This window comes from Hordeum vulgare, chromosome 6H (assembly GCF_904849725.1).
Source record: "Hordeum vulgare subsp. vulgare chromosome 6H, MorexV3_pseudomolecules_assembly, whole genome shotgun sequence".
Lineage (NCBI taxonomy): Eukaryota > Viridiplantae > Streptophyta > Magnoliopsida > Poales > Poaceae > Hordeum > Hordeum vulgare.
Window position 1 is genome coordinate 526,209,941 of NC_058523.1, and position 13,020 is coordinate 526,222,960.

At 40.7% G+C, this 13,020-nt stretch overlaps 1 protein-coding gene across 1 annotated transcript; it reads right to left on the reverse strand.

Moving 5' to 3' along the window:
• Positions 1 to 5,554: 5,554 nt before the first annotated feature.
• Positions 5,555 to 9,340, reverse strand: LOC123403683 (nuclear transcription factor Y subunit A-4-like). The gene is made up of 5 exons (XM_045097597.1): positions 9,180 to 9,340; positions 8,229 to 8,335; positions 8,046 to 8,114; positions 6,323 to 6,499; positions 5,555 to 6,147 (listed from the first exon to the last, which is right to left on the reverse strand). The coding sequence occupies exons 1-5, from the start codon at positions 9,217 to 9,219 to the stop codon at positions 5,779 to 5,781; spliced, it is 762 nt and encodes a 253-aa protein (XP_044953532.1). The 5' UTR covers positions 9,220 to 9,340; the 3' UTR covers positions 5,555 to 5,778.
• Positions 9,341 to 13,020: the final 3,680 nt, after the last annotated feature.

The following is a 13,020-nucleotide window of genomic DNA, read 5'->3' on the forward strand; positions in this document are numbered from 1 at the left end:
ATCCACTCACCTGATAAAATCCTCGTATTGCAGGTCTCGTGGTCTCGTAGCCTGATGTGTTTTCCTCGTAATGCAGGAGCTGTCGCAGGTCGAGCTGGAGCTGAGGTTGCTCGAGGCCCTCGAGTTCTACTCTCCATCCAAACTGAAAGGTGTGATGTTTCGCCCTACCCTTGCCCCCCGCCTCAATTTTAGTGGTGGTTTGTCTGCTATGTGTTGTAGTGGATAGCAGTAATGCATCTTGAGTGACTAGATTGCCATGTATACTACACAAGTAGTTAGATTTGCAGTCATGACTGGCCCATTTGCTAGTCTTGTGGATAACCAGGCTGAGGGACGCTGAAAGAGAAAACATCGATTAAGCCTCGATGGTAGTGTAGTACCATGTCCTATCATTTGGTTAAATAAGTTCAGTGATGTAGACGGAGATCTCTAACTTTTTTCCTGTGATGGGACATACCATCGATTGAATTATGTAATGTTATGATTTTTACGATAAGGGTTTCAACTAAAGTAGGCTGACGGGGATCCCTTCTTTATATTTACGACTGAATGTACTGCTAACTTTAAATAAGTATTTAGCTATCTTGGTTGATCCCTGCCTTTTGAGAAATTTGTGATTATATTCGTAAAAGCATATACTATTTTGTGAGTATGCATTTTGGAGTATATTTGTAAAAGCATATACTCTTTTGGAGGAAAAGAATATGATGTTAACTTTAAATAAGTCTTTAGCTATCTTGGTTGATCCCAACCTTTTAAGAAATTTGTGATTATATTCGTAAATGCATGTACTATTTTGTGAGTATGCATTTTGGAGTATATTTGTAAAAGCATATACTGTTTTGGAGGAAAAGCATATACTATTTTGGATAATGCCTTGTAAGAAATTTGTGAGTATATTTGTAATAAATCATGAGCTATCTTAGTTAATCCATGAGTTCTCTTAGTTTGTTAACTTTTTATCATTATGACTAAGATCAAGTGATTATTAAATACGGTTTTTCCAACTAAGTGCATGACAGTTTAATATGAATTTGCTTCTATTGTGGCAAAAAAAGATGCATCATTTTTCCAATGTATGAATCTGTTCCCATACTTAAACATGAGCCCTTGTAATTTAGGTATATGATGCATGCCACGTTACTCAAATACATATGCATCATATGATTGATCTTCTCTTCTAGGCTGAAGCTTCAACGCAGCTCTCGAAACCATGGCGAGGCAAAGACATTGAAGGTGGCGAGGCAAAGACATTGAAGGTGGATTAGTCGATGCCGAAAACTACATGCGAGCATTGCAGGTCAAATCCTTTCCTTCTGCTGTGAAAGATCCTTCAGTTCATGTAGTTTCCTCCTTTTCATCGGTACATTACTGTCTCGTATCTTATATTTACGTGTTTGGCCTTCTTGCTTTTAATTTGTGAGTTTGCTGATACTTTGTATACCACTCCATACTTTTATAAGCATAATCAGCTGATTGTAATACATTGGATACACCCAAATTTAAGGAATTTTTTGTGGTTCTTACCTAATGGGAACTGGAAACAAACCCCAATTCATATACTGTGGGCAAAATTTTACATTTGGTTTTGTTTGTTTGTGCGTGTAGTGGTATCCACTCCAAGAGCTCTTTATGTTCTTGGGTGCAGTATGTTTTTTCATTTCCTTGTGGTTCGTATGTTTTTCTCATGTCTGCTCCTTGTAAATGTTAGGATGTTCTGCAATCCCAAAGAACTGGCTAGTCGGAAGAAGTGGAAGACAAATCAATCTGTTGTTCCTCATTTGTTGATACATGTGAACACATGAAATTTGTGTTCTTTTCCTTTGTTTCCATGAAGCAGCAGTAGTTTCCGCTTTGTTTAAGTTAATATTGAAAAAGTATTGTATTGGCATTTGTTAGGCCTGGGATTTGCTGAGGATTTGAAGGATAAAGTATTTTCTGTGATGTCTATTTTGGAAATACTATAACTATTTATTTGTAATATATTGAATTTTCGCTTGAATTATCTGTGATACACCTATTCTGATGGGCCTATTCCGATCATGGACCTAACCTTTTCAAATCAAGACTTGTGCCTAACATAAAATGGGCCATGCCAACAGATTAGATGAAAATATAAACATGCAAAATGGGCCCAACATGTAGATTTGGCCTACAAAAAACTGTTCGTAAAGGAAATATATGGGCTGAAAAATTGAGCTTGGCCCATTTAGATGCTTAATTTGGATCCTGCCAGGTCAGATTCTTTGTGGCATCAACGTCATCAAGTTGGCCACATCATCACATTTGGCAAATGGATGATGCCACATCAGCCTCCATGTAGTTCAGGTGTATGAGTAATGACCAAAATTTGCGTCAAAGATTTCATGACAAAGATGTTTTGGTCATAATTTCCATGACGAAATTTTTAGGAAGGTCATGCTTTATCGTTCTTGACGGCCAACTGTTGACCTTGCGAATTTGGTCATAAAAAGGTCATAAACAGACAATAATGATGATTCGATGACCAAAATCGAGGGACAAAATTGACCTTATTTCTTGTAGCGGTGTCTTGTTCCTATTTGGTGCGCCCAAAGCAAAAGAATTTCCTCTTATTGAAATTGATTTGGAGTCCTGGCAATTGCTCAAAAAGACAAAGCACTAACTTCATATTTCTAGCTTTGGCGAGGTCATGTTCCATAAAAATAATCGTATCATCTGCATATTACAAGATGGTCACTCCCCCATCCACAAGATGCGGAACTGGTCCTCCTATAAGGTCGTTTTCTTTAGCCCGTCCTATAAGGACTGCCAACATATCGTCAACAATGTTAAATAACATGAGAGACATTATATCTCCTTGTCTTAAGCCATTATATGCTTGAAAATAATAACCTATATCATCATTCATCTTAATTCCAACACTACCTTTCTGAATAAAGCAACCCACCTGGTTCCTCCAGGCTTCATCGAATCCCTTCGTACATAAGGCTTGTTGAAGGATTGTCCATTTGACGTTATTGTATGCTTTTCCGGAATCCACCATGAAGATGACTCCATCAAGTTTCTTCGAATGAATTTGTGGAGCGTTTCATGTAGGACCAGAACCCCTTCCAGGATGTGTCTACCTGCCATGAACGTCATCTGAGTGGGTTGAACTATCGAATAGGTGATCTGTGTCAACCATTGGTGACAACCTTAGTAAAGATATTAAAACTCACATTAAGCAGACATATCAGCCTGAAACTGGCCGATGCGTACAACCTTCTCCTTTTTTGGCAACAACGTGATTGTTTCAAAGTTTAGGTGAAAAAGTTGTAAGTTCCCTTAAATAAATCATGGAACATAGGCATACTATCTCCCTTGATAATATGCCATCACCTCTTGTAAAACTCAGTCGGGAACCCATACGGTCCTGGTGCCTTGTTTTGTTTCATTTGTGTTATTGTCTCAAACACCTCTTTCTCGATAAAGGATTTGGTAACACCTCGTTCTCATCTATATTGAGTTGAGGGATATCCCCTGTTACACGCTCATCTAGTGACATAGAACTAACTTTTGGGGATCCAAAAAGTTTATTATATTAATTAGATATGTACAATTTGAGGTTCTCATGCTCTACAATTGTACCCCGTCCTGTTCTAACTGGATTATTTTCTTCTTCCTATGCTTCCCATTAGCTATCAGATGAAAGAAGTGGGTGTTGTCATCACCTTGGACGACTTAGCTTTTAGCGTCCATTTAACCTCCTCTCGAAGGAGCGCACGAAGCTTCTGCTCAGCCTCATTCTTAATACTTTGATCAGACGCGTTAAGAGCGGTGGCCTCAGCTTTCAACTCTAACTCATTCTTAAGCTGAACAAGCCTCTCTTTTTCCATCTTGTACAACCCACTTTGGTTTTTAGCCCAGCCCCTCAAAAACTAGCGCAAGTGTCTGATTTTATTTTGCCATATATCCATGCTCGAAACTCCACCAATCTCTTTGGCCCGTTCAGTAGCAATAAGGTCCAAAAAGCCATATCTCTCGGACCATCCTAATTCGAAATAGAATTTTTTTTATTTCCCGCATGCGTTGCTTCCCGGAATCGACCAGTAGTGGAGTATGATCACATACTGCTCTCTGCAGTGCTTGGACCGTTACCAGAGAAAACTTTTGTTTCCACTAAACACTGGGAAGTACCCGATCCAACTTCTCATACTTAAGTTACATTACAATGGGTAACCGGGATTTATTGTGTATTGTTGTTGGATACATACTGGATCATTTATATAATTTAATATATGCTACTTCCACGTTGTCTTGATGGGAGAAAGAGGAGGGCCACAGTAAAATGAACACAGGCACCCCTTGGCAACACATTTGCCAATGCCGTTGAGCTTCATGTTGCAATCGTCACGGCACCCGTCGTAGTCACATGTGCCAAAGCGAATGATCCGTGAGCATGTTGATGGTGAGTAATCCGTGGTGAAGAGGCCATCCTCCATAGCCACCACCCTAGAAGTATACATCTCTTCAAGAGACCATCACACAAGAAAGAAATTAAACGATGCCATAATTGTTCATTTGTTCTACCATCCCAAATGAACCGCCTGACCGGACAAACCGATGTGATCATGCATAGTATTACCTGATGGTAAGAGGACAAGTACAATTGCGAGTAACAACAGCTTGTTGCTAAGCCTCATGGCTGCTGGAGATGGTGCCTAAATCTTCATCTGGAAGCTCATAGTTTTATGAGAATTATATACCAATTTTTTTGGCATATCAAAATTAATATTAATTGTCAATACAAATTTTAATACATACCAGAGTAATACAATAGTATGTCACCAAGACGGTTCCTAGATAATATTAGTACCTTTTAATATTCTTTTTTTATATATTTTAATGCATTTTAGTACCTTTTAGTTGATAAGGTGCCAATTATTGCATAGAGTTAATACTTTATAGAATTGTAGAAGTAAATAATATACTAATTAAATCAGAAGTGAATATACGAATGGTACCAATTGTAGTTAATGCCATAACACACATAATATGGTTGTATCAATGGTTTCTACCGTGACTTGTAATCTACCAATATTCAGTACTAGTACAATTTATTTCCGTAAAAATTATTTTTATTCGATGTCGGCAACTTTGATCTCAAGGTTTTACTGAAACCGTCACTTGTAACTTAACCTCGTCCAACACGCGACACTAGGTTTCAAGCTGTGACTTTTGCTCCGTCAACATTTTGGTTAATTTTTTTTCTTTAATAAAAAATTCAAATTTATCCCGCGGTAATAATTTTGTATGCCAAAGTATGATTTAAGGAGTAATTCACATCTGAAAATTTAGAACGTTTTGCTACGATGATGAGTACAACTCTTAGTAAACAAGAATTGGTCAGTGAGCCCATCATGGCTTGCAGCGTGCAGCAATTTCACTTGCTACAACGGCATCACGTACATTTTACCATATACAACTGCTGAAATTCTTTGGTTAGATAACATTTCTGAAATTCACGTGGGAAGCTAAACACATTGAGCACAACATATTAGAGATTTAAAGTCGAGTGAGAACACAAGATGAGTTCCGCAACAAATTGTCATGTAAACACATAAAACTTTTGTTCCAACACACACCATTACACCAACATTTGCATACCGAACATAAAGCCCAGAATTATGGGCTGCAAAGCAGTACAACAGCAGTACAACAGTAGTACACTATCTCTGAAGTCCTAACACGCCAGAAATAAAGCCAAGGATGAGTTGCCTGATCATCAGACCACACCGGGTCACCAAAGACCCGTTATTACGTATACCGCTCGCTTGACTGGCCAAAGTGGCCAGAGAAGCTGAGATGGTGACCGTGATGGTGGAAGAAGTCGTCGTCTTTCTGCGCCGCAGGAATCATGGTGAAGGCGGGAGCCAGTGCGGCCACTCTCTTGTTGTTCTCCTGCGAGGATATCGTCTTGGATGCCGAGGTGGGTCGATCTCCGGCTGCGCCACTACCCAGCCGTAGATAGGTTGAGCCCAAGGAATTTGCGCCATCCGCAATGGCCTTCGTGCAGGCACTGCCAGACTGCTGCTGCTGTTGGAGCTGTTTGGAATTGAGGAAACGTCCACCGGAGCCTCTTGCTCGCTTCATTGCGTGAAGATGACGAGACTCATGGAGGTAGGGCTGCAGATGGAGATTGCATTCAAAGTCAGGCCAGGCAGAAACGATTACCAATACAAAAGTTCTTTTGCTAGAAAAACAAAGTTTATTTCACATAACCATGGGCAATATGTCAGCTTCTTGAGCTGCGAGAGGCGACTAACAATGGCAAAGTAAACGAAGGGCAAGCAACAAAAACCTTTCTGTTTTTGGTGAGTTTGTTCTGGGCCTCTAACTTAGCGCGCAGCTGCCTTCGCCGGAGAATCCCATTGTATTGTTTGGGATTGACAAATATGGGCTCATCCGCCGCTAATTCGAGAGGCAGGGGAACCCTTGCTGTTGCAGATGACCCTCCTCCCGCGGTGAGGGGATGGAACTGTTTCATGTACAACCGGTTAGTCAAGATCCATGAAAGTACAGAGGAAATAAGATGTTTGATGTAATGGATGACTCAAGTATCGCCAACAATTATGATTTAATGATCTAAAAAGGAATTTTACGATTTATATTCTCCTAGATTCTCTTTGCTTGTCTAGTTGGTAAATAAGTAGGCCGGCCAAAAAAGTATATGGCCTTCGTGAAATTATCTTTGCCTTTCTAGTTGATGATATATGTGAATAGTTGTGGTAATGCACGATATATTGATCGGTGCAATGTGCATGTATATATGATGTACAATGTGTACAAGGAAATAGGAGTTGGGCTTGGTGTACAAGAAACAATCTATACATGCCAGAGAATATACTCAACAATATACCAACCTAGGAAAATGGTATTTTCCGTACCATATGACAGGTCAAGGTAACACTGCACAACTACTATTGGTACTCAGGCTGTACATGATTGCAATAACAGAACCGTAGCAGAAACACTATATGCAGATCTGGCCGATCAATATACAGGACAGGTCAGTTATTCACTTTCTCTAACTATAACTAGTGCCTAACAAGACACCAACCACATGGGTCTCAGGGAGTTGCAGGTACTGGTAGAGCCATAGATATGTTAAGGAAGCAGAGTTAGGCCCGGGAAAGCACCAGATCTTCCAGCAATTACCACTGCTCTCAAAACTGTACCGTACCTAGGAATTAACTACAAGCTGGTACCACATACACATACTCAATTAGGTACTTCCAGTCAATTAAGGTTTTTGCAGATAACTATCTAGTTTACGCCAGCTTACAGCTAAAAATCAATTGAACCAAAATCTTCTATTTCAATAGAGGGAGTTGACTCTGCATAATTAGATGCAGACAGTCCTCACAAAGCCGCAAGAGTTCTATCACATAGGAAACCAGTGTATCGATTTTTCTTAAATGGATGACCGGTGTATAAAACCAGTGTGTATGTGGATAAAAAAAAATTGAAATCTGGTCCATGCAAATGAGTGATATAGACCATAAGTCCGTGTTGTCATCACGGCGGTCACTAGAGAATTCTATCAGTAGCACATTTCCCCAATACTGTAATTGCTCATAACCATGGAGCAGTAGTTTTATCAAGGAAAAAAATAAGTTAATGTGAATGGATTTTTAGTCTATCGCTATTAGTATCTGGCTACAAATAGATCATGGCATTAGAGTTCATAGTACACTGATAAAATTAGTGTACTCCCATGATGGGCCTTTTTTCCGAGGAATCACCAGTTAGTTACGATCAAAACGGGCAGTCTCTACTTGAAATTTTGACATGAAAAATGGTAAACTACTGATCCATTTTAACTTTCTACATGATACCGTGTCAAGTTTTTTTAACAGGATATTGTGTCAAGTTGGACTGTCGAAAGATTGATTATGGAATCGACTCAGTTTGCCTTCTAGTAACTGTAGTGTTATAGGTTTATAAGCTCCATCAGCACTGAAGTTCAAATATCACCCGAGTCGACAACTTGACAGTTGCAAAAACTTGTTCAAAAGACATACCATGGCCTGTGACCCATAGGCTGCCCAAACTCCAGAACCAGAATCACTGAATGGGTATGAAATGCAAGCCTGAACGATAAGCGGAAATAAGATATCAGTCACAAACCCCAGAACAAAAGAATATGACTGACTCTCTTTAATTTGGTGTTTCCTAACGAAGCTCGGTTCGCTCTGAGTGCTTACCATTGGTTGGCCATAGTCAGTGTTTTGACTTGTAAATACAGAATGCTTTTCCCCAAAAGTCAAAGTTGACCTCATAGAATCGTCAACCGATTTCCCAAAGGAGTCACCTGATGAAAGAGCGCGCTGTATTATTGCTGAATGCTAGATAACCAAATGAATCAACAGTAATGATCCTACAGATCCAGACCAGATAAAAAAAACATACCAGATAAATCAAGTTGTCAATCAGATTATTTACTCCCTCTGAACTAAAACCACGATAAGTATTTTGGAACGGGGAGAGTAATATACTAGCTTCTTGATATTTCTAATGGTAACCAAGGGAAGGTCTAGAACGACATCATAATGCTGTGTGTCCATGTCTTTTTCAGCTTTCACCAAGTGTCAGGAACAGCTAACATGCAATTTCTTCTTGAAAGCTATGCTATCACACTCTGCTTACTGAAATAAAAAGGCCAAAGTAAACAAACACAGGAACTGGTGGGCAAGCTAACTGTTTCTGCTAGCTCTAGTACTAAAAGAAATGAAGGGAGGGTCAATTATAAGCCGGCCAAGCGATAATTAATGGTGATGATGGCGTCCCAATTCCCAAGAACATGCATGTAGACGGAGCTGTCCACGGCGAAAAGTCAAGAACAGCTCCCAGCCCAAATTCACCATTCCATAATCCACAGCACATCAAATTAACAGAGCAACCGTGTGAGAGTGGGAGATCCTCAAGACCAGTCAACTGCATCCATGCCCACCGGCTGACATGCAAACCAAATCCACATAAATAGCATGCAAGATTCTCCCGGCCGCGAAGCACGAAAGAAAGATTCACGCTATGAGACCACAAAACCATCTAGCAAGACGACGTAGGAGGAGAGAAGCAGGCTACCAGCAAAGGATTACCGGCGCCATACATGGCGAAACGATCGAAAAGACCTAGGGGTAGGTAGATGGGAAAACCTTTGGGATCGTAGGAGGAAGACGAAGAGGGGAGAAGCATGGCTCCCACGCGCCTCCTCCCTCCCGTCCTCTCCTAGTCTCTCGGTGCCTCCGCCCCGGGAAGCTAAGCTTGCCTCCTCCGCCGTCCCTTTGCGCTCCCTCTCTGCCCCCCGCGCGCCCCCTCCTCGACCGCGTCACTCCACTTGGGCTACCCCTTTTATCCATTGTTCCAAGGAACACCCTCAGCTCTTACTATTTTATTGCCTCTCCGTGTGTCTGCATCTGTTGCGCCATTTGCACTATTGCATTATGCTGCCCAAGTGGGAGAGAACATTGGCAATAGAATAATGCAAATGGTTTGGCTTACCCCACAGCAAATTCCAAGTCTGCAATGTGCATGAGCTAAATTTTGTTCCAATGTGCATGAGCTGGGTTTTTTAATGGATGACAAGGGAGTGGTTTTACAGTTTAAACCTATGGAGGAAACCAATGTGTTCCCTAGTTCTAGATTACGGGCATATACTATAACATCGTCGAGGACAGGTTAAACCATGATAGAGACAGACATTATCATGACCTTGTGTGCTTGTTGCAACATGTTATTGATTTGCTCGAGAGAAAGTATTGAATGAATTTGTAACCGTGCAAGTTGATGCTAGTGACAACTTAGTGGCGTAGAGACTTTTACTGTCTACTTTACTTTTTACAAAAGTTGTGTATGGATTATATTTTTTTATGAAGGAGAGCGCAATGCTTTTATAGTTTAACTCAAGGAGGGGACCAATTCTTGGGTATGTACAAATGTCATAGTTATTCGCGAAGGTCGGTAGGTTAAACGGTGATAGTGACAGACATTATCATCACGATTTATGATTTCATTGGTTGTTGTTATAGAATTTTGGTTTCCTCAAGTATAAAGTGACATGTAAATTGATAACTGTGCAAGTTGATATGAGTGATAATGTAGCGGCGTGAATATATCTTGATGTTTAATATATTTCTTTGTTTACGAAGACTGGCATAAAAACGCAATGACCAAGGCTAACAATATCATGACCATGCATGATTTGATTGGTTATGAAAACAAATATTTTTTGTCACTGTTTTGTTTAAGAGAAATAACAGGTAAGTTGTTGACAATGCAACTTGATGCAAGTGAAAGCATAGTAGCGTAATGGGTTTTACAATGTGTTTTTTTTATGAGTACTGCTCGTAGTAGAGACAAGGCATGTGCGACCTTCTACTCAATGAACCATGCGCCATATAGAAAACACTTAACATCATGTCAGCTTTTATAATTTTGCATTGTTAACTTGTTGCAAATTAGAAAATCAAATGTGTATATCTTTACTTACACGGCTGTCTGAATCATATCACATACTACTTGATCGATAAAATTATTTTTTGACTATATCAACGGTCAGGAAACAAGATAGCCACCTAATATCCCTTTTGCCACAAAAGAGAAAGAGAAGTGGTCCAAGTGCATGTACCCATAGCAAGAAGCATTGTGGATGTCATGCATGCCACTCATCGTAACCAAAGAGGCAGAATATATATATATATATGCACTAAACACCATGACTTGCCAAAAATTCTTGTTGGCAACGTCAAGCCATGGCCCACCCGTGACCCGGCTACCATTCATGAAGTCACCGTTGCTCAGGGCCTGTGTTTGCGCATCCAATGCGGCTGCCTGATGGGGCCCGAGAAGGTCCTTCGTTGGCCGGTGTAGGCAGGTCTGCATTATTTATAAGTACGGGGGATTGCTGTGCTGTGCATTGTCTCGCTAATGACGCTAAATAAGCTTCTGTTTTTCCTTTTAAAGAAATACTCATTCTATAAAAAAATATAAGACCGTTTAGATCACTAAATACTCCCTCTGCTTCTTTTTAGCTTGCATATAAAATTTAGTCAAAATCAAGCTTTATAAAGTTTAACTAATTTTATGTTCGAAAATTATCAACATTCATAATATGGAATTAATATTACCAGATGCATCATAAAATGTATTTTCATACTATATAGTTTCAGTATTATAGATTTCCATACTTTTTATATAAATTTGGTTAAACTTTGCGTAGTTTGATTGAGGGGTACTAAATAAGTTGTTATTGAGAAAGTGAAACATTCTATGATTTGATGGTTAGGGAAGCAGTGGTATTTCAGCTCACCAGGGTTTAAATCATGGTGCTCGCATTATTTTTGAAAAATATTTTAAAATTTTCGACGATGCCCATTAAGCGGGAGGAGACGTTTTCGTTGACTACGAGACACGTGTGGTAACTTCGTCAATCTCAAAATAATATGCCGACTCAGTCTCTCAGAGGTGCTCACAGGGATAGGGTTCGCGTGTATGTGTTCATATGGATGAATGTATACGCGTATATATGAACACATGTATATGTAATGTGTACTTAGAAAGCTGCTACTGAGAATGCATGGGGCCGGCTCCACTCGATCAACGACTCTTCTTCCGCATGAAAAAGATCAGGGGCATCCATGCCATGGTGTGCCTAATGTAGGAGAAGAGCATTGGGCTCCTCAACCCCCCTCCCCTGCTCCATACGCCCGGATGGGCGGTCCGGTCACTGATCGACTAAAAATGTGATCTAGACGGGTCTTTCACACCGGCGCTATATGCAAGGAGAGATTGACACCCGCCCAAATCTGAGGCGGATATGGGAGGCCTGGGCGCGTTCGGAAACGTCTGTTGCGTCGGACCAGACATGTCGACCTTATCCTAAATTACACCAAATACCCTCCCCACGGACCTATCTTATTCTACTTGTTCCTCTCCTATCTTCTCCCTTCTCTGTGTCAGCCTTCCCCTAGCTCCGCCGCCGTATTAAGCCCTTAGCACCGCTACAACATTCCTCCCATGTGTTCACGCCACCGCATGCATCGTTGTCGGCCCGAACGCCATCGTGATAGGTCTTACAACTCTCAAAGTGCACCTTGCCCTATGTGTGTTCCACGCACTGCCTGACCATTTTTTTGTGATTATTTCGTTTGCAAAACGATGGATTCAAATGGTTCATCAGATGGGTAGTATAGACCGACAGAGCTTGATGAAATGATACAAAATGAGTTCTTCGAGTCGGGTTCGAACAAAGAAGCCGAGATGATCATGATCATGAGCATCTAACAGAAAATGGACCAGGAGGTGGAGCACATTCTTAATTTCAAGGGCTCAAACGGAGAAGAGTTCTGAACTGGGATGCGGTCTTCGGAGCACAGCTACTCTATAATGACTACTTTCCTGTCAACCCAACTTTTTTTATGAACCGTACTATCGTTGACTGTTCTGTATACATAAACCGTTGTTCTTGCGCGTGTTGGAGGGAGTGGAGGCAGATGATCTGTACTTCAAGCTCATCAGGGATTGTTGCATAGAACTATCATTCTTTGCTAAGTAGAAATGCACAGCTGCTCTGAGGATGCTTGCACTTGGTACCACCGCCAATGCCATTGTTGATATGGTGAAATGGGGAGAGCACATGCCTAAAGACCACTGTCAAGTTTGTCAGCGTGGTGGTACAAGTGTTTGGAGAAGAGTGTCTCATAGAACCAAATTTATAGGATACAGAAAAGTTGTTGGCTATTGGGGAGGCAAGAGGTTTTCTACGTATGCTCAGGTCAACTGATTGCATGCATTGGTAATGGAAGAACTGTCGCAACGGTTTCCGTGGGATGTACCAGGATCACACCAAAGTGGCCACCATCATATTGAAAGCACTGGCATCACATGACTTGTGCATTTCGCATGCTTTCTTTGAAATGCCTGGTTCCAACAATGACATCAATGTGCATCAGTGATCTCCCGCCTTCAATAGACTTTGTAATGAAGAATCACCGTCAT

Coding starts and splice junctions, on each gene's coding strand:
- LOC123403683 (XM_045097597.1), bottom strand. CDS start 9,219: ATGCTTCTCCCCTCTTCGTCTTCCTCCTACGATCCCAAAG. Junction 8,336..9,179: donor TTCCTCCTACGATCCCAAAG/GTTTTCCCATCT, acceptor CTCTTTCATCAG/GTGACTCCTTTGGGAAATCG. Junction 6,500..8,045: donor CCTATGGGTCACAGGCCATG/GTATGTCTTTTG, acceptor TACATGAAACAG/TTCCATCCCCTCACCGCGGG.